General features: G+C 32.0%; 1 protein-coding gene across 1 annotated transcript in view; it reads left to right on the forward strand.

Moving 5' to 3' along the window:
• Nucleotides 1-20,580, forward strand: part of KaiR1D (Kainate-type ionotropic glutamate receptor subunit 1D) — a 441,399-nt gene that overhangs the window by 352,742 nt on the left and 68,077 nt on the right. Inside the window, exon 7 of the mRNA XM_018512220.1 lies at nucleotides 12,730-12,887. Coding sequence (XP_018367722.1) covers nucleotides 12,730-12,887 — 158 coding nt within the window. The remainder of the gene's footprint in view (nucleotides 1-12,729; nucleotides 12,888-20,580) is intronic.

The raw sequence follows: 20,580 nt of genomic DNA on the forward strand, positions 1-20,580 counted from the left end.
CATATTAGTACGGTAAGGGTTAAGATAATAAAATTTTCTTAAGTTTTTTTATATATTTTTGAAATTTAGTTTATAAAAATTAATTTATTAATTTCTAACTCACAAAATTTTCGGAAGTTTTTTAGTATGCAACGATTAAGTCTTACGTTGAAATGTTTACTATGGAAAAGAAAAGAAAATGGAAAAGAAAAACTATGGAAAAGAAAATCTTACAATGGAAGAATAACAATCTATTTATAACAGAAAATCTCTTTTATAAAACTATAGGGCACATTTAGGCTTCCCTTTTACCCTTGTAATTTAAAATGCGGTACTTTTTCATAAATACATTAAGCGCCTTACAGCGTCTGAATGTAATCCTACATTGGAATGAATTGGGATTTATTCTAAAATGAGAGCTAGAGGAACTTTATGTAGGTAGAAAACATCTTGAAGAGAAAAGGAGCAAAAGGAAGATTTTCGCGCACTGTTCGGTCTAGCTGGTTAGAAAAATCATACGAGCTTGGAACACAGACGAATGTTCTTCCTTTTGAGATCTTATTACAAGGAGTACGTCCGCAAGCGGTTCGTTAGTCGCGTTACCACAGGTAACTATTACTTTACATAGATCTTACGCGCGTAAGAACTCAATGAGAGAACAAGGCTCTTTACGCGCGTAAGAACTCAATGTGAAAGCATAGCACGTTTAAAAATTTTTGATTAGACGACCGCGTATAAAAATTATAAATTGAATCATATAATTATAAATTATAAATAAATATAAGTTAAAGTTGCACATAATAAATTAAAAATTTGAAATATGAATATTTGAAACACAATAATTATTATGTTAGAAAGATATTATTATGCGCATTATTTGATCTAGATGGCTCAATTATACGAGCTCCGGAATGTATAGACGGATATGCCTTCCTTTGAGATCTTATTATAAGGAATACGTTCGCAAATAGTGTGTTAGTTGCACTATTACGAATACCTTACTTTGCATAGATCTTATCATAAGAACTTAATAATAGAGCAAGAGGCTTCTTATACGGGCATGAACCCAATTCAAAAGTGTAGAACGTTTAAAAACTTTTAATTGGGTGTATATATAAAAAAATTGTAAAGCGCGGATGAGCGAACATATAACAAATTAAAACTTGAAATGTAAACGTTTTAGACTCAGTAAAAATTATGTTAGAAAGATTTTGTCGTATGCGCTACTCGTTCTAGCTATTTAAAAAAGTCATACGAGCTGGGTAGATGGATGTTCCTTCTTTTGATCTTATTACTCAGGAGTATACATTCGCAAGTAGTTTGGTAGTCACGCTATGAATAACTACTATACTTTACGTAGATCTTATACATATAAAAAGTCAGTAATAAGTGAGGAGTATTCTTTACACACGTATAAGAACGTAATGCAAGAGTGTCGGAACATTAAACAATTTTTTATTGGACGTATGCATAAAAAATGATAGATAAACCGAATAATAAATGTATAACACGTAAAACTTGAATTAAACGCAGTGAAAACTACATTATAATGTTATATTTCATTTTTTAAATTATTCTAAGTTCCTATGAATTTATTGTTAGCTACTTCATAAGTTGCCGAATTTTATAAAAACATAAGAACTAGAAACAGGTTTTTACGAAATAGTTATTTTAGTGAGACATACAATAATTGATTAGCCAAAGAAGTTGTACTTTATATAAAGATATTTTATAAAATTCAGTTTTTGGGAAGTAATATTCTACAAGCAACGCTCGCGAAGTAATGTAAAATAAATTATGTTAGTCACACAGAGAATCGGGCGACGTGCGAATGCATCTTGAATTGCGCTTAATCCGAATAAATCGAGGACGCGAATCGCGCTTCTTGGAATTCGGCATAAAAATCCGTCTGAAAAATGCAACATGGAGAACTTGTTCCGTGCTGCACCCGGAGAAAGAATGCATCTGCGAACTCGCAGACTGACGCGCCGCGTTCATTATGGAAAGCAGCACAGCATCGACCGTGGGACGCGGCGGTGAGATAAAAGCATATGCATTCACGCCTTATGTATTATACCATCTGCGCGCGCAAGCAGGACGCCCCAAATTCACGGCTGTTCCTTTTAACGAGATGGATTCTTTGATAAATTTCGAGTTGGGAGTTTCATCGAAACAAACCCGTCTGACTATTATTAGTCGAATCCATTTTTAATTTTTGCTACCAAGAAACTTACTAATCCCTTAAAAGCTGTTTGTAATTAACAACATATTAGGATAATTCTATTCGCATTACACGTAAAACACTGATCTATTCAGATTTCCTTAATTGTCGATAAATATTCTTATAATTAATGCACTAATCAAAACGTTGTCAAATTAAAATACTTAACATCAATTGCGCGCGTAATAATTTTTTTCCTTATACATTTATATTCTTAAAATTTATTCATGAAAATTCTTGAGAACATTATATATTACCTGCGATTTTAATATCTGTAGTAAAGTACAATTTATTCTAAATTAGGTAAAAGAGAATGCATAAGAGAGAAGACACGGATCAACCTGCATTACGGTCACTGTCGTGTAAAGCGTAACGTACTCGACCGCAGACGTGCTCGAAATGGCAATGTAACGAGCGTAATAAATCTCATGTCACGCGCGAACTCCGATACTATGATAAGAGCCACCGCGGCGACGCGTAAGGCGACTTAAATATTTCACCGCTGAAATATTTCCGCCCAATTTGCATCGGCCACGAGGTCCGCGCGCTCTTACATGTCTGCGTCGCGCTTTGTGAATACGTAATTTCAGCGACACGACGCCTTTCCCGCAGAGTACCTCTTGATAGCTTCCCAAAACTCTTGCTGTAGCATATCTCTACGCAAATCAATTCCTCGCAATGAAAAATGGTGTGGAACGAAGGGAACTGAAACTTTGAAAGATTGACAGGATTAATTGATACAACAACTAGAAAATTGATTCAGTTGGATGTCATGAGTGAAAAATTACTTTTTTTGAAGGCTATCACTCTTTTTATTGTTTCACAAATGAATATACAACTGTCGTTATAAATGCAAAATTGTTTTTACAAAAACTTGAACGATTCAAGAATAAATACTAATGTAGACAATTACAGACGCATAATAAATATTTATATTATAATGTATAAATCAATACTAAAATAATGATAATTAAATGATTAATACATAATTAGATAATGTATGTATGTATTTATACCAAAGAGATAATTTAATATGCTGTGGCTTTCAATATATAATCGTAAACTAACTTGATTTACCACATTATCCGTTTTACTATTTTGATGAAATAAAAACATCTTAAATAAATTCCTTAAACAGCTAGATATTTTTATCGACTTGAACAAATTTCTTATCTTCGATATTAAAATTTTTAGCTACTTTAAGTTTTTAGAAATCAATATATAAATAGTTTTGCTCCTTTTTTTATTCATTTCTGTAAAATATATCATCTTGCATTTAATAACAACAACATTTGGAACAACGTCCTTAAACAACGTTAAATAAGTTTTTAAAAATGCTTAAAAGAGAAAAAATAATAAATAGGTTATAATAAGAAACCGATTATCAAAATTGTCGAACAAATCAATTCTATTTTGCTTTTGTTTTTTTAGATAAAGTATTATATGTTCATATCAATTATTATAATAAAGTGAAAGAAAGAAAATTAATATATAATAATATATAATATTGTACTTCATATAGTATAGTATATTATATTATTAACACTTCACAGAGTAATATTATTAATACAATAGTACAATACATAATACTACTAGCAATATTGATTTATAGAAAATGTGTGTCGCTGCATTTTGCGCTAAGCTTGCAGATATTAATTTGAACAAATGCATTACTCAATAAAAATGTCGAAATATATCTTCGGAAGATCCAGCTATTTCCGAATCGACTGCGACGGCAGATTCAATCGCAGTCGTCGATTATCGTCGGAAGCTGGTGAAATTATCGGGCACGCAAACCTCGCCACGAAACGTTCAGATATTTTACAAGCATCGCAGACTGTAATTTACGTCGTGCCCTACACCGGATGTAATTTAAACATCGATCCGACCGCGATACATTACCGCGCACAAAATACACAAGCGAACGAGATTTTGGCGTTTGCAGTAGCGGCGAGCGTAGTGCGTTATTCATAGGTACCGGTTGGGGTTGGTTCGGCACGTGCGAATACACGACGGACACGTCGGGCATAGTTGTCGCGATCGAAGTCACGAAGTCCCGCGATTATGGGAGATGCATGGGTATACAGCACCGGCTAGTATTCCGCGTGAACACACCGACCGATTTATTTCCCTTTCCTGGGAACTGGCCGGAGAATAGAGAGGGTTACAGAAATTGGATCGTTTTGCGTAAATTGCATCGGTCTTGTTAAACAGATAATAATCTCACATTACGCAGAGAATATTTAAAAACGTTGTTTTGTCCAGTCAGCGTCTCCAACTTCATTACGAAGCTATTGCCAATTTGTAATAAAATCTGTAAAATACAGGGAACTAGGTTTTATAAAGCTATCACTTCATTTCCAATGTCTATCTATAAACAACACATTTTTAATTATGATTGTTTTAATTATATTTTCACATATCATAATTTATTTTTAATGTATAAATTTGAATAAAATATTATAATTGCGCTGTATCGCAGTTGTTTTTCTAAAATATTAATTTAATTTTAATATAGAGGAAAGAGAGAGGCCCCTATTATGAGATACCGAGTTCATTTTGAGTAAACGCTAGAAGTCTATGAGCAGAATTAAAAAAAATAATAGGTCATTTGGAAGGGAATTTAATAAGCTGTATGATAATGTTATATAAAATTTAATTTAAATTTCTTTTTTTTTTTAATTAAAGAAATGTAAAAAGTGAGTAAATCGCAAAGTCAAAAAATTGTGCTCCTATAATATGAGATGCCCCGAGAAATCGATAATAAAACGCAAAGTATATCGGTATTGCAATTAAAAAACTTTATTTAATGTTTCTAAAATACAAACACAGCCAGCGTGCGAAAAAAATGAGCATGCGATAGATTATATCCAAAACTCGTCTTCTGATAGTTCGAATCAAGCATTGTAAAAATAGGCACTCGATGTTCATTCCGGTTATCCTTTTTATTATTATACAATAACATTTATACTTTAGCAACGATTTTCACTATGACATAGAAGCATGAATTATTTCATATTATTGGGTATCTCATGTTACGTATGATTTCCACACCCTATGGTTTTACGATCATCAAATCTAACTTCTGCAATTAAGCAATTCTATATATCCCGTATTTTCTATTAGTACGACCTTACTCTATCACTACATGAAGAATTTATTACCAAATATTTATTTATTAAATAATAAACAAGATTTAAATGCTCATCTCAACGAAACTTGAAGACATCCAAATTCTAAAATCTTTTTTTACAATGACTACAGGCATGATCTAATAATGAACTTTCTACTAAATAGTTTTCAATCCAAGAGCAATAAATTTATGGTGCAACCAATAGATAGCGTTTATTAATTTAGCAGAAACGCTATCTCATATTAGGCGCCTATCTCATAATAAGGGGCTTTCCTCTATACACATATTTTATTAAGTGTTGATTATATACAGAAAGTGTTGATTATATATAGATTATATATATAGATAAATATTTAATTTTAATTTTTTTAATTTTATAAATTTACAAAATATATGAGGAAAGAATATAATGGTCGATGTGTTCATTTGACATACATCTACCAAACTTGCAGACATTTCAGAAAGTCACTTTAGATCAAGCTACGTTTATCATTACATATTATATTACAGCGCGAGTTTAAACAAACGTTGTTTGCTCAACCTAATTTAACTTGTGCCTCGATATTACATTTTTGCGAATAGCGAAAAGGAAATATCATTTCTGAAACATATGTATAATATATATTGAAATTAGTGTATCCCGTAAATACGTTATCTCTAATCCATTTTTCTATTTCATCAAGTATGTAAACAGACGACTCATTAAAACCTTTATTCCGTTATTTTTTACAAAATTACGGAAAAAGCAATGCATTCTCGCGTCGCCGATTTGTTAAACAATTAAGGGTGTAACTTGCTAAATTCAGTAAACCCCGATTCGGCAAAAACTTACAGTATATAATCACCATATTATTAATGAATGCAACTTGGCATTTCGCCAGTAACCGTTGTCCGTGACAGTACGAGATTGTTAGCATCGCAAATGGACAAGTAACGGGATCGATAACCGCACCATCTCTGTTAACTGGTAAAAAAATGATCAAAAATGATACACAATGGCATCGTTGAAAAATCTACATGTTACTTTTTTATATGAATACGTACCACGTAAAATAACGAGCAATAGTATGAATAAAACTGTGGAGCGATCCGATGTTCTAAATTGTAAGTTACGGTATCTACAAAATCGCAGTTTCGCACGCAGCATAGCACTTGTAATAAATTTCATGGACGAGTTGATTTTGGAAAGTGGAATAAGATAAGTTTGGAATATCTTCCTTACTAAAGTAGGTACATTGCATTAATTTCTACTTGCATCCTACTTAACTGTGTTTCCAAGTTACAACACTTTGAGAGTAATCAGCTCATATTAATTCGATTTTAGCGTCGCTAAATATTCAGGCTACGTAAACATTATATAAAAACATTAATAAGACAACAAAAATAGTTAAATCATGAATATACATGTACAGAATACAAAGTCTAGAATGCGTAAGAATGGAAAATTACACAAACACACACTCTCTCTCTCTTCGTACAAGTGTCCGTTATTTATACTTAGAAATCCTTCATATAAAAAGATATCAAACTGCAATTATATGGTAAGTATATCAAAAGTAATATTGTTTACCATATTTTGAACATCTGAAAATTTGATTTTTTATTTTTGGGCTATTTTCATATGACACTTTGAGATGTATAGTATACATTAAATACATATAAATATTAATCCTAGAATGTCATAATATCCGTTTTATAACGGCTACATCTGGTATGGTACATTTAAATTAATTTCATCTTTTTATATGGAAAAAAACGGTTTTGCTGAAATATCTAAAAATTTAGTTGGATACATATCTAAAAATAATTTTATTGGGCCATCAAAATAATTATGTAGAACGCTTAAACGTTGCTGACAATGCTGCAAAAAGTTTTAATATTCTAAAAACCAATTTAAGCGTCCTACATAATTACTTTGATGGTCCAAACAAAATTATTTTTAGATCTGTATCTAGCTAAATTTTTAGATACTTCAGCAAAATTGTTTATTCCCTATAACTTCTGTAAAAATTAATATTTATTGCATATTTTTTTATTCAACGCAGCAAACATTCAGTAATACAATTATAGTAAGAACAATAATTGTTAATATTAATTATTAATGAAAAAAGTTATAAATAATAAAGTAAATAAAAGATATGAAAGAATTCCAAAATAGACTACCTTGTGTTTAAAACAACCGGGTACACTATATTCAGAAAGACTTTCTAAGGATGTATAGTTATAAAATAATAATATGCAGGGTGTTTCAAGACTCGTGATAAACTTCAAAGGAAAGATAACAGATCTCACCAAAAGTCTTTTATTAAGGACTTATACAATCTTATACATACTTATACAATCGATTGCGTGGCAGCATAGACGTTGCAACGTTTAACAAGACTAGTTACCATATGTTTATTTTTTTATTTTGCAAAAACGGTATTGTCAGATAACACATGCAATCGGATGTGTAGTTCCTTAAAAATGCAACAGAAAAGGCAGGTTCTTTGACAAAAGTTAATCCTTTTAGTGAGATGTGTCACATTTTGAAATTTATTTTATGGGTGAAAAATTTTATATATATATATTTTTTTAATAAGAAAGATTAAGATTTAGCCTGCCGATTTATATTCTTTTAATAAGAAATTTAGCAGAAACATTATTTATATTTTGTAAAAGATAAGGAATAAAGCAAAATTTTCTGTTAAAATATTTTCTGAGAAATTAAAGAAAGAGAATATGAATGTTCATAATAAGATGTTCATAATTTAAAATAAATTTCGTAATAAAAAAGTAATTTTAAGAAATTAAATGTGCAGAACTCAACTAACAAAATTCACAAAATGACTTTATTTGTTTGAAATTTTACAAATTATAGATCGATTAATGTTTCACTTCATTTTGGTATTTGTAGTGCATTTTTCTGTCGTCAGGAAATTAATTTTAACAAAATATAAAATCAAGAAAATTACGATATTAATAAAAAAAATAGATACCTTAAGATCTGCTAAATTACATACTCAAAAAGAAAATATTATAAATATTAATTATAACATCGCTATTTCAAAACCGCTTATTAGTGATTATCACAATGAATTTGTGTTCCGATTAAAATTAATAAAATTTCAACACAGGATGTTAGCACGAATAATTCTATTGTTACACATCAGATAAATGTCAGTCCTGAAAAATTTGAATTTAATTACAAATTAAATAACATAAACAATAATTAGTTGATTAGCAGTATTGACATTCCTGAAAATTCTAAATTTATATTACAACTAGATCAACGTTTTAATGTACCGAATAACGTTATAAATAAAGAAAAAATAATAATAGAATATATCAAACATATTAAAAATAATTTAATTAAATTAGACGAAGAAACACGAAATTCAATTAGAAAAGATGCTATTCCTATTCTTAAAAATATACAATTTAATTTTTCGAATAATTAAAATATCAATTTGATAAAAAAAGGGCTCAACGAACTAAATAAATTTGTTGCTGATCATCCTGATGTGTTAATTACTAGAGGATAAAGACAATAGTACTGTATTTTAATTTTAAATTTGAAGGATTAAAATGTACGAAATTTGAAGGAAAAAATGTACGAAATTTTATCCGATAATAACACATACATAACGGTTAAAAAAGATCCCACTAATAAAATGACAACGGAAATCCGCACAATTCTGACACGTTGGAGAACTAAAGGTTATATTGATCAATCCACGTATAAAAAATTGTATATATCTGTGCCGAGATCTTACGAGATGACTATCCTTTGAAGATGATTGTTAGTTGTATTAATAGTCCCTTTTTTAATCTAGTTATTTTTTTAAAAACATTATCGATAAAAGCATTAAAAAAAATTTTGGGGATATTAAGAACAGCTTTGATCTTGTTAAAAAAATTAATGGAATTGATTTTGATAATTATAAGAAGCCTACTAATTCTGGTAGATACTTGAATTTCTATTCAAATCATCCTTTAGAATACAAAAAGGGCGTTGTAATCGAGCAGTTGGACAGAGTGTTATTCCTTTCCCATCCTAAATTTCATGAGAAAAATATTATTTTCTTAATTAATATTTTTCAAGAAAATGGATACCTTTTGGAATTCTTGTTTTCAACTATCAATAACAGGATTAAAGCGTAGTCTTTTTTTTTTAAATAATTTCGAAAATATCAAGGAACATAAAAATAGTGTCATCTCGGACTCCACTGATAATACAAAAAAATATTTCACCATTCCGTACTTTAACAAAATTTTGAAAAAAATTTAAATCACACAAAAATTTGACTTCAATATCGCTCACAAACCAATGAATTGTTTGAATACCTTTATTAAAACTGACAAGGACAAAATTAAAAAAGAAGATCACTCAAATGTTGTGTATAAAATAAATTGTCTCGATTACAATTATTCATATATAGGACAGACAAAAAGGAAACTTGAGATGCGTTTAAAAGAACATAAAAATGATCTTAAGAAACTATCGAATATTTTGTCTGTTATTTCTCATCACAGATTAGATCATAAACACACGATTGATTGGAAAAATACTATCATTCTTGATTCCGATCTTATCATAAAAAGATGGTCTCCGAGATGATACATATCAAAAGACAAAAAATGGGTTTAAATAAACATAGTGATACAGAACGCTTTCCTGAAATCTACCTACCAATTATTGGAAAATGTCCCTCTACTCACTAATAGAATATTCTCCTCTATTTTTCTTCCCTCTCCTTTCCTTACACAATGTATAAAGACTCGCTAGCTGCGCGCCATCACATTTTTGTCAAGAATTGTTTCTTACCTAATAGTTTCCAAGACTTGTTGTTAATTGACAATATAATCTCCGAACTATACTTGTTGAAGACTTGCGTTACAAAATACGTAGTAAGCCATTTTGAATATTAATCTAAACCGAATCTAATTATCAACATTATATTGTGGAAAGTTATACTTAAATGATCTTGTTTTTTTGTCTAACTTTAACTAGAATCTGGAAATTCCGTATTTAACACACGAAGTCTAACATAGATTCAAGTAAAAAGGAATTTTATATCGCAATAAAAAATTGAATCATAGGCGATTGCAATCTTGGCATCTTTAATTTCTGGACTTATAAATTTTTTCAACTCGTTTCATAAGCGAATGTAATTTTGTTACCATCAAATTTTGACCAGCGATTTATTGTTAATATTTTTTAAATTTTGGTAACATCTTTTTATTTTTTATTGTACTGATGATGGTCAAATCTTGACCGAAACGTCTACTTATTCGTAATTATAATTTTAAATATATGACTTTCACTAAAAACATCTTGTGCTGTGACTCCTTATTATTTATATTTGACTTTATCTGTGTTGTCAAAATAAAAATTAAGGCTGCAGTCCAGAACATATAATATAACGTATTGTAATTCCAATGGCTTGAAGTTATTTTGGACGAGTATTATGCAGTTAAATATTTGGTTCTTTCATCAAAAATGCGGCGAAGGAAGTCTTAAAATGCCAGCAATATATAGTCTTGAAAAAGTCTTAAAATTCGCGTGTTTACAAAAGAGAACGAAGTAAAATGGGATACAGACGACAATATGCGGGACTACAACGGAGGTTTCTTGTTGGAAAATATACATTCACTCTTTCATGGCGAATTTAGATTATCGGAAAAAGCGCGGCTGCGAAGCGAATTCTCGCGAAAGTATCTCTAGCCCGTCTTTGATTCGTTCATTGAAGACCGTCGCGACTGTGTGATACTTGTTTTCCCAGTTAAAAGCTTGGACTATAGACGAGCTACTCGCTGCAAAACTAGTCTCTTACGAGCTACTTTCATAAGAGCTATTCCATCGCATCATAATACAATATATTGTAGAAAATGCGCAGCAGAAAATGCTTATTTTAAAACGGAAATATAGTTAGCTTTATCAACTTTAATTTCATCAAATATAATGTAATTACGATAAAATTTTTTTCTTAAAAAATACATTAAAATTATTAAAATACTTTACAAATAAATTGTATTCTTAAAGGCACTTAAATGAGATTTCTCTAGCTGGATGATAATAGCACTAACAGTTGTTTTTAACAAGTCAATATTAATTGATGAATTACAAATTTGTCGTTCAGAATAATGACTGAAGGAAAGGTTGATAGAGAATCTATAATAAGATGTGAAAGTGATTTTAGAGATCACCATTGGGACAAATAACTGTGCTTTTGAGAATATAATATGACTCCTAACGAACAATTTACTTTGATATACCGTTTTTCTCTGCAGAAAAACGGTAGAAAATGTAGCGATAATGGTGGATAATAGTATTTTACGATATTCTATGTCCGCGATAATAAGTAATGTCTATGGAATTTGCGTCCGACTCAATTGTGATTTACAAACAATTCACCATCCATGTCATCTGCAACATATTGTCAACACTCAAATATTGTCAGAATTCGAAATTCTAACGGAATTCGAAACGCAAAACATGAATGTCCGTTCGCGAATTTTTTGCAGCGTCCCGTTGTATTTCGTTCCAGTATGCAATTTATTACTAACTGTGAATCACAACACGCACAATTTCCACATTTACAAATCTACTTTTTTTTTTCATGCTGCCGCTTCGTAAATGCACATATAGCGACACTTTACGCATTTGATAAATACCGATGTCTGTATAAAAATTTTTGGCACAACAATGTCAGTTAATCTTCTTAATCTTATAATATATAGAAGCACACTTATAAACTTTTAAGCTTAAAAATTTGATAGTATTCCGACTTTTAATCTCTTGTAAAATTTCATAGTATTCCGACTTTTAATCTCTTGTAAAATTTTGTTTTATATTTTAAGCTTTTTCTTATGTTATGACAACAGATGTTGAATATTTGATCGGCTAGCACGAATACAATAAACTCTTTTTTAAATAATTTATACAATGACAATAATCACATAACAATTAATTTGCACGGTAATTAATTTAGTAATGTATATTGCAATAGAATTATTTTTTGTATAATCTTTCCATTTGTTTACATGTCCAACTACTTAAGTAATATTATTATATTATCAACAAATAAGAAATTTATATTGATGGTTTATATGTGTATATACATATTGCACGAGATAAAAATCACAAGTAATTGCTAACGTTTATATATAATATAACTTGAGATATTTTACATTTTACATAAATGATACTCATTACATTATACGTGTTATACTCTTTAATGAAAGATTAATTCATCGCACTTGTTGCCTTCGTGTGATGACATATTATCACAATCGACCTAGAGAGTCCAAGAGTTAAATTACATCGTATAGGAAAGACGTGTAAAAGCGTTACGGCAGCTGTTAACCCGACTGTAATAATAACATAGCTTGTGATTGATTACCCGTGTTCCAGGCGTACGTCGATCTGGTGAAGGCCTGGGGCTGGAAGAGTTTCACCATTATCTACGAGAACAACGAAGGGCTTGTGCGATTGCAGGAACTTCTGAAAGCGCACGGACCTAGCGAATTTCCCATTACGGTTAGACAGCTGAGCGAAGGATCGGAGTATCGGTGAGCCTCAATTCCACTCTTATTCTTTCACGCTTCCTTTCCAAGGCTGCAAGATAGCGAAATATTAAGCCCCCATATTGATATTCCAACATTTCTCGTTCGTTATACGACGACTTACTGACTTGTGTCTTACTTGGTATAATCTGTGATGCTCTCAAAGAAATTTAATTTGCCAATTTCGCGGGCGTATCATTATTTTTGCTTTTTTTTTCCATTATACTTTCAAAAGACAGATTCACGTTGAAACGGAAGCAACGATATTACAAATAAAAATTCCGCGTTTTAAGCTGGCTCGGCTCGTCTTGCTAGGAGGATTTATTTTGTGAGTTGAAGTCAGAAGCGATTTATATTAGAGTACATGAATTTCGGAATCCGCGAATATCCGGGATTCTTTTGCTTCATCAAAATTTATGTATCAAATTTAAAGAAATGGAATGCATTCGTAAGCCACAATCTTCCCAAGAAGCAGAAATTATTATATATTTATAAGATGTTATAGCGAAAAGAGAAGATATATCGAAAAGCTCATTAATCTTTGTAAGGTTATTCTATTCCAACATGAACATTTTCAAAGAAATTTAGAGTTACGTTTTTCTTAATCGTTTTCAATTTATACCGTACAACAGAAATGGTCCCGATCGCTTTCGTTTGCGCGTAGATCTCTATCGGAGTCGAGACAATCTCAGAGAAGCTTCACGATCGATATTATGATCACATTAACGACGAGTCCAAACATCAATCGTGTAGCACGTGGTGCACCGTATGACTGCGCACCGAGAATGGCCTATTAAGATTGAAACATCGTGTTGGCGTGTACCGCTTACTGCGGTGATCTTAGGCGAAGTCGCGACGTGGACGTGTTGGTATCGATCGGCAAACTGCGCCGCCGTTAGGAAACTGTGTCAACTATGGGATACATCCGATGGGTGAATCTTCCCTCTTGCGTCCTATTTCTCACTGATAACCCGTTTGCTTCGCTTATCCTTCCGGCGATGAGAGCGCCGAAACTGTCCCAAGAAATATCTCGCGATTACGGTGCTCTTCGCTAAACCCTTAATTAAAATTCTGTTAAAGTACAATCAGAATAAAGTAAGAAGTAAGATTTATATTCTTATCTATTTGCATTTATAGAGTTTAATTAGTGAAAATGTACAAATTTGAACCACTTATGATTGAAAAACTATTATAAGTCTTCAAAAAGGAAAATCCAGCATGATTAAATAATTTATACATATAGATGAAAAAGTTGTAAAGAATTTTGAAAAATTCTTTTACAAAATGTATTTTAACAATGGTAGTTACATATGAAATAAAACATCTTTCTTGCTACTCTTCTTTCAAGAGCATATTTACATACATATTTAAAGTATTATTTTCAACTTGACATATGAAAGGGTTGACGAAATATATTTATGCTTGTCCTCTGCATCGCGCTATATTATTCGTTCTGCGGAAAAAGTTTCTCGTAAATTGCATTATTCATAGAAACGATCTGCGACGGTGACTTATTGCTGCCGCCCTACGGCTAGAAGGGTGAAACGATAGGGATTTGAATAAATTCGGTTAGATTTGCCTCTGGACGTGCAACGTATCCTATCTTAAAATTCATCGCTTGCGCTACATTCTCCTTGTTTCAGCAAAGCGACCAATTTACAAAACTTCTGCTGGATCGCACCGCATGCGGTGCAATGTGTGTCGCCCGAGCGGTGTGTACTTTTGAGGTTAGGTACTTTTCCCTCTCACTAAAATAAAACAATTTCAGAACTTCTGTATAAGAAAGAAGGATTCATAATTTGTTAAAAATTTTACTTTGATTTGTTTTGAAACCTTGTTATAGATATCTTAAAGATCTTAAAGTGTTCATGAAATATTATGGTAATTTTCCAGACACCCTGTATATTAAATATTTCTATCGATATAATATCGCGAACAATAAGTGTCAAAAGAATAATCCAAAATTATTTTAATAATACAATACTTCAACCACAATACTCTGTTGACGCGTTTAGGGAATTCGATATGGCGTCTTCTCTCAAGATGTTGAAAGATTAACTTCGATGCGCCCTGACACCGTACAGTTATTCCCCGACGTGAACGAAGGAAATGAACGATGCTCGCAGAGCGTAACGCGGCCGCGAGGCGGAAATGAAGTCGTATCTTATCTTGGTTCCATTCCTTACAACCACTCACCGAGATTCGTAAAGTGAATAATTCCCCAACCATTTATTTCGGCGTTCCGCTATAGCGCGAGCGCTCAAATGGACAAAAGGAGAGCGAATGAAACCCGCATAGAAACAAGGATCACCGGTGGCAAAATAAAACCGTCTCGTATTTTTCGAGCCGTGCAGACGCAAAGAAAAGAAGAAGCGTCGTTAAAGTTCGAAACTAAACTTTCTCCGAGACAGAAAGATTCGTAAAAATCGATTAAAATTATTCCCATCAAGATTTATGCGGATGAAGAGAAGTTTAGTGAGAGAAAATCGGAATATATATATTATATATATATAACTACACATATAGTGCTTTGATAAGATAAAGCTTAAATTGTAATTCTCAGTGAATTCGAGTATGAATACTCGGTAAGTCCAATACATGGATAAGTTCTCAAAGCGGCGAGGAGATAAGAACGCGTGACTGTACTTGAACATGTAGTTGATAACGTAGTCATAGTGATTTCTGTTGGATCTCGTATGAGCGGGAGAAATTATCTTGGAAACTGTGACTTTCGAAGCGGATGGACACTTGGAAGTGCTTAGCTTTCGTGGAGTTTCTGTAAGAGAAACGGCTCCCGAATGGGATCGACAAGATCACGCTTTATCGTGGAGAACACTTCGACAGCTAAGAGAAAAAGGAACTGACACGGAAAATCGCGAGGAGAAGAGTTTTACTGGCAATACTATTTCGCGGTTAAACAGCTTTTCCGCGCAACCCTGCATTACGTAGTGCCCATGCCGGCCGACCGTGATATAAAACTTTATCTCTGGCGAGTGTAGTCGAGCGCGAGATGACCGTTTCAAAATCGTTTTCAACACATTTCGGGATAACATCGCACGTTGATTTTCGCGAATGGCACTTTCCTATGCAACAAGTGCACGGTGGAAAACATAAAATGGCCCGAAAATCATTTGGACAGCGAGTCCACTTGTGATACAATTGTCAAAATAAATAAAAACTTAATTTGAGTAATGTACATTTCGCATTATTTAGCATCGATGCGAAATTCGTGTTATTATACAGGAAAGTGAAGCATTTGATTGAAAATTGATTCCAATTAAAAGAATATAAAAAAATATCAAAATCTAAATATCACGATATTTAAGTAGAAATTGTTTATCAAGTAATAAATAGAAATCTAATCTTTATTGTGAATGATAATTAAAAGAATTATAACTTATTCAAAAGTTATAAATTATATAGAGTGAACAAGTCATTCACGCCTGAGTCTTGTGTGGTAAATTGAGAATCGATTTCTTACAAATTTGATTACTGTTTATTCGCATCATCCCTGAAAAATATGGAAAATTGTCTGTCTCTTAACTCAAACTCTCGTAACTTTTTTATTAATTATCTTGTATAGATTTCTTTAATTATTTACTTTTTATTCTTGTAATAAACCACCAATGTTATTTATTGCAAACTGCTCCGCAATTATACAATTCCACAATAGATTGACACGATAAATTAGTCATCTATATGAATCTCTGATTGGTTCTCTTTATTTTTCTGTAATATAAAAATACAAATTCGCAAAAGAATATTACTTTTCTAATATATTGTGTATAATTTCTTAATACGCACATTTTAGAAATATACTCATTGCACATTTTATCACAATTTTCTATACCATGAAAGAATCAAATGAATTAATGTCCGTACTAAAGCTAAATAAACTAAAATCATAAATATTTCGCAGATGAGTGGCTTCTGATACCACATGACGAATCGCTCAAGCGTTACTATCCGCGTGTATACGATTTCATATATATAAACTAACACCGTGTTTACCCTTAGCGGCATTTAATCTTCCGCGGATTCGAGAGACCGCGAGAATACATCGAGCAGTAACTCAAACGATTTATCTATATATCGAAAGCTAGAAGGTTCTAAGACTCAGTACCAAGCAAACTGCAAAAGGCTGGCGGACATCGTCGCTAAGTCACTCACTTAATGGAGAGAAACGGGAAAATGGAAGGAAGCACGTATGAGAGAGAGAGAGAGAGAGAGAGAGTGTGTGTGTGTGTGTGTGTGTGTGTGTGCGAGAGAGAGAGTGAGTTGAAACCGCATAAGTAATTGAAATGTTTCGAAGCCGGCCATGTGGAACGCTCCGTTTCGTATACGTACGTTCAGCCTCCGCCCGCAGCTATACGACCAGCATGATGATAAGAGAAGCTTGCCTCTCAAGAAGACTTCAAACGCGTCGGCCAATTCGCCACGGCCACGAACTTCGGGGGTAGTTTCTGTTCTCAGCCGCATGACTGGTCCAGCAGATCTTACGTCACGTTTTCCGCCGTCGACTCCGATTGATCAAAGGAACATCGCCAAATGACCGGGCGGAATACTCTTCTTTCCTTGTGCCTGCCATGTCAATTAAAATCTTCGCGAGACTCTGCGTGGAAGTTTTTCTTTGACCAACTGCGCAACTCGTCGGGCGATGCTTTGGACTATCCTAGAAATAAAATTATATTTTTTTATAATGCTATATATATAGACATCTATGCGCGATGTATCCTTTTATTTTCTAGAATACGTATGTATATATGAAGCGCATATTACGAAGTAATTATTTAACTGCTGATTATTCACTCGTACAAACGTGTTTAATAAAGAAAAATTTTGAAAAAATTTATTTTATAAAAATGTATATTTTAATAAAAAAAAAGTTTTATTTTCTTATTCATTAATTTACGATTTCATAGTAAAATAATTTTATTTTTTATTAAATAACTAGAAGCGCTGTGAAAATTCTCGGGTGAACTTCCGAAAACACCCGATTATCATGAATTTTGGTAGAAATACTTTAAATGACGTCAAACGAATGCTCTTGGTTGGATTTTCACCAACAAGAAAGTTTAATGCCAAAAATGTTTGAATGAAGTTATAGAAGTTTGTGCTTATGATGGTAAATATCGACAATAATGGAAACAGCTCTGATGCTCTTGATCTTGACATATGTTCAGTATTGATTTAGAAGATATAGTAAATTAAAGTTCCATAATATGTAGAGGATAGGTTTAAAAAATAATGTTTTTTTTTTACTACATAGAACAAAAATTGTCTGCTTTAAAATATATTTTACTGTTCATGCGAAGCGATTTTCATCCTCCTCCCCCCTCCCTGCTTAAGGGGCGCACGATTTCCATAATTGAGGGGATGGGCGGAATAAAGGCACAATTCCAGTTAGGCCCTTTTTTCGGCAATTAGTTTTTTCATGTAATATTGATCGTAACAGAGAAGTATTGTAACATATAACTTCTTAAAGACATTACATAAATTCATTTAATATTGTACCCATTTGTGTATAATAAAAAAAGTAGCAAGTTATTTTAATTTGTATTAACATCAAGATTTTGTAATTAGGCCTTTTTTTTTATTCCGCCCATCCCCTCAATTATACTATTGCATGTGGGTTTCGACTTTTAAACGAAGCGACTCTCACCCCCCTCTCTCCCTGCTTAAGGGGCGCACGACTTCCATAATTGTACTGTTGCACGTGGGTTTTGACTTTCCACATGAAGCGACTTTCACCCTACTCCCCTCCCTGCCAAAGGGGCGCAGGACTTTCATAATTGTACTGTTGCATATGGGTTTATAACAATAAATATTTTCCTTCTATATACACATCCTCTCCATTCAACTCCTATATAAACTGCGATAAACATGTAGTACACTGGAAATAATAAGCACAAGCTTCTATAACTTCATTGAAACATTTTTGGCATTAAACTTTCTTGTCGGTGAAAATTCATTCAAGAGCATTCATTTGACGTCATTTGGAGTATTTCTGCCAAAATTCATGACAATCGGGTGTTGGACGTTTTCGGAAGTTTATCCAAATTCTCTATTTAATGATAAAAATGGTATTTAAATAAATATAATATATATACATATATTGCTCCCTTACTTTAAAAGTGCAAAAAAATGTGATTTTTAATTTTCAAGTTATTATCATAAATAAGTTAAGTAAACATTATCCTATCAATCGTTAAAAGTGAACTAACTGCATAAAAAATTAATCGTCCTAGCTCAAAAAGAATAGTTTTAAGAGTTACGAAACGAAAATGACAAAAATGACATTCGATTACATTAAGAATGTATTCTTTTGGTCGATTTTATTTGCTTCAATAATTTTCTGTCAACTTGAAAAATAGTTTCGTCTCTTTTCTAAGAAACTTATTTGTTTGAATTATATCATGTTTGAAGTAAGGGAGCGACATATACGTTATTCACGTATTTATCATGTATGTAAACTTATTTCAAGAAATATGACAAGAAGTATGTCATGAAATAGCCAGCCAAAATAATTTCGCATACCGCATGTATTTCTTGAAGCAGACATCGCGTGTCGGCTATGAATTCGCTTAAAATTGCGCTCTGTGGGGCCTAATACTACGGTTCCGGTTACTTTTTCGTGGTAATTTCTCCCTACGGTACTAAAACTGCCATCGAGGAAAAGAAAGTATTCGAGCATATACGTGTATGCGTGCACATCAATGTACTCGACATGAAGATCTTCCCGGGGGTGTAAGCAAGGGGATTTCAGATTTCTACCACTTTGCAAACTTTCGCGATAAATGTTTGATCAGCAATGAAATCGAGTTGAGATACATAGCAAGGATAAACGATAATGCGCGTAACAACAGTGATAGTTTGAAAGCGATAAAATTTGCGATAAAAAATCTAATGATTTCGGAGTGCGGCGTAGATAGGCAATTAAAAAATGTGAAAAAATTATGTGCAATAAATAGTATAGTGAAAAAACGTGTGTATGTATGTTTGTCTGATAAAAATGTAATACTAATTATTGGTTTTCTAATATTTATCTTTAAGCGGAATTTTATATAAAAATTAAATAAATTCAATTTATTATATTAATTATAAATTTTATATTTTTGTAACTTCCTAATTTTACACTATGTATTTCTAACTTTTTCGAGATTTACAATATCTTTGTAACAAGAAAATTTTTCTGAAAATAAGAATTGCATCAATTATTGATGTACAATATTTATTTATTTAAACAAATAAAAGAGTAGAATGTCATTGGTTAAAGTGAGTCATGGTAATAATAGGATTGTCAATTCTTTCCTGTGCACCGATTCGATTTGTCGGACTTCAAACATAAATATTGTATTAAAATAATAATCTCGCAATTAAATTAATTGTTCGTCGACATAATAATAATGCTGACTAGCATCCTAAAAACCTGTACATGACTTATTGCGAAAAAATATCACAACTCGATGTGAGACAATATTAACTGAAATAGACTGAGAAATGTTTAAAACACAATATTTATTATTTTTAATTAATCGCAAATATATGTATCCGAGAAAACTACAAAATCAATATATTATATCTATACAATATTTTAATTTAATATCTTTATTTTAAGATATTTAATTATACAGGGTGTCCATTAAGTCGCGGACCGGGCTAATAACTTGAAAGAAAAAAAAATTTTCTAAAAACGCCG

This window comes from Trachymyrmex cornetzi, unplaced genomic scaffold (genome assembly GCF_001594075.2).
Source record: "Trachymyrmex cornetzi isolate Tcor2-1 unplaced genomic scaffold, Tcor1.1 scaffold396, whole genome shotgun sequence".
NCBI classification, from domain to species: domain Eukaryota; kingdom Metazoa; phylum Arthropoda; class Insecta; order Hymenoptera; family Formicidae; genus Trachymyrmex; species Trachymyrmex cornetzi.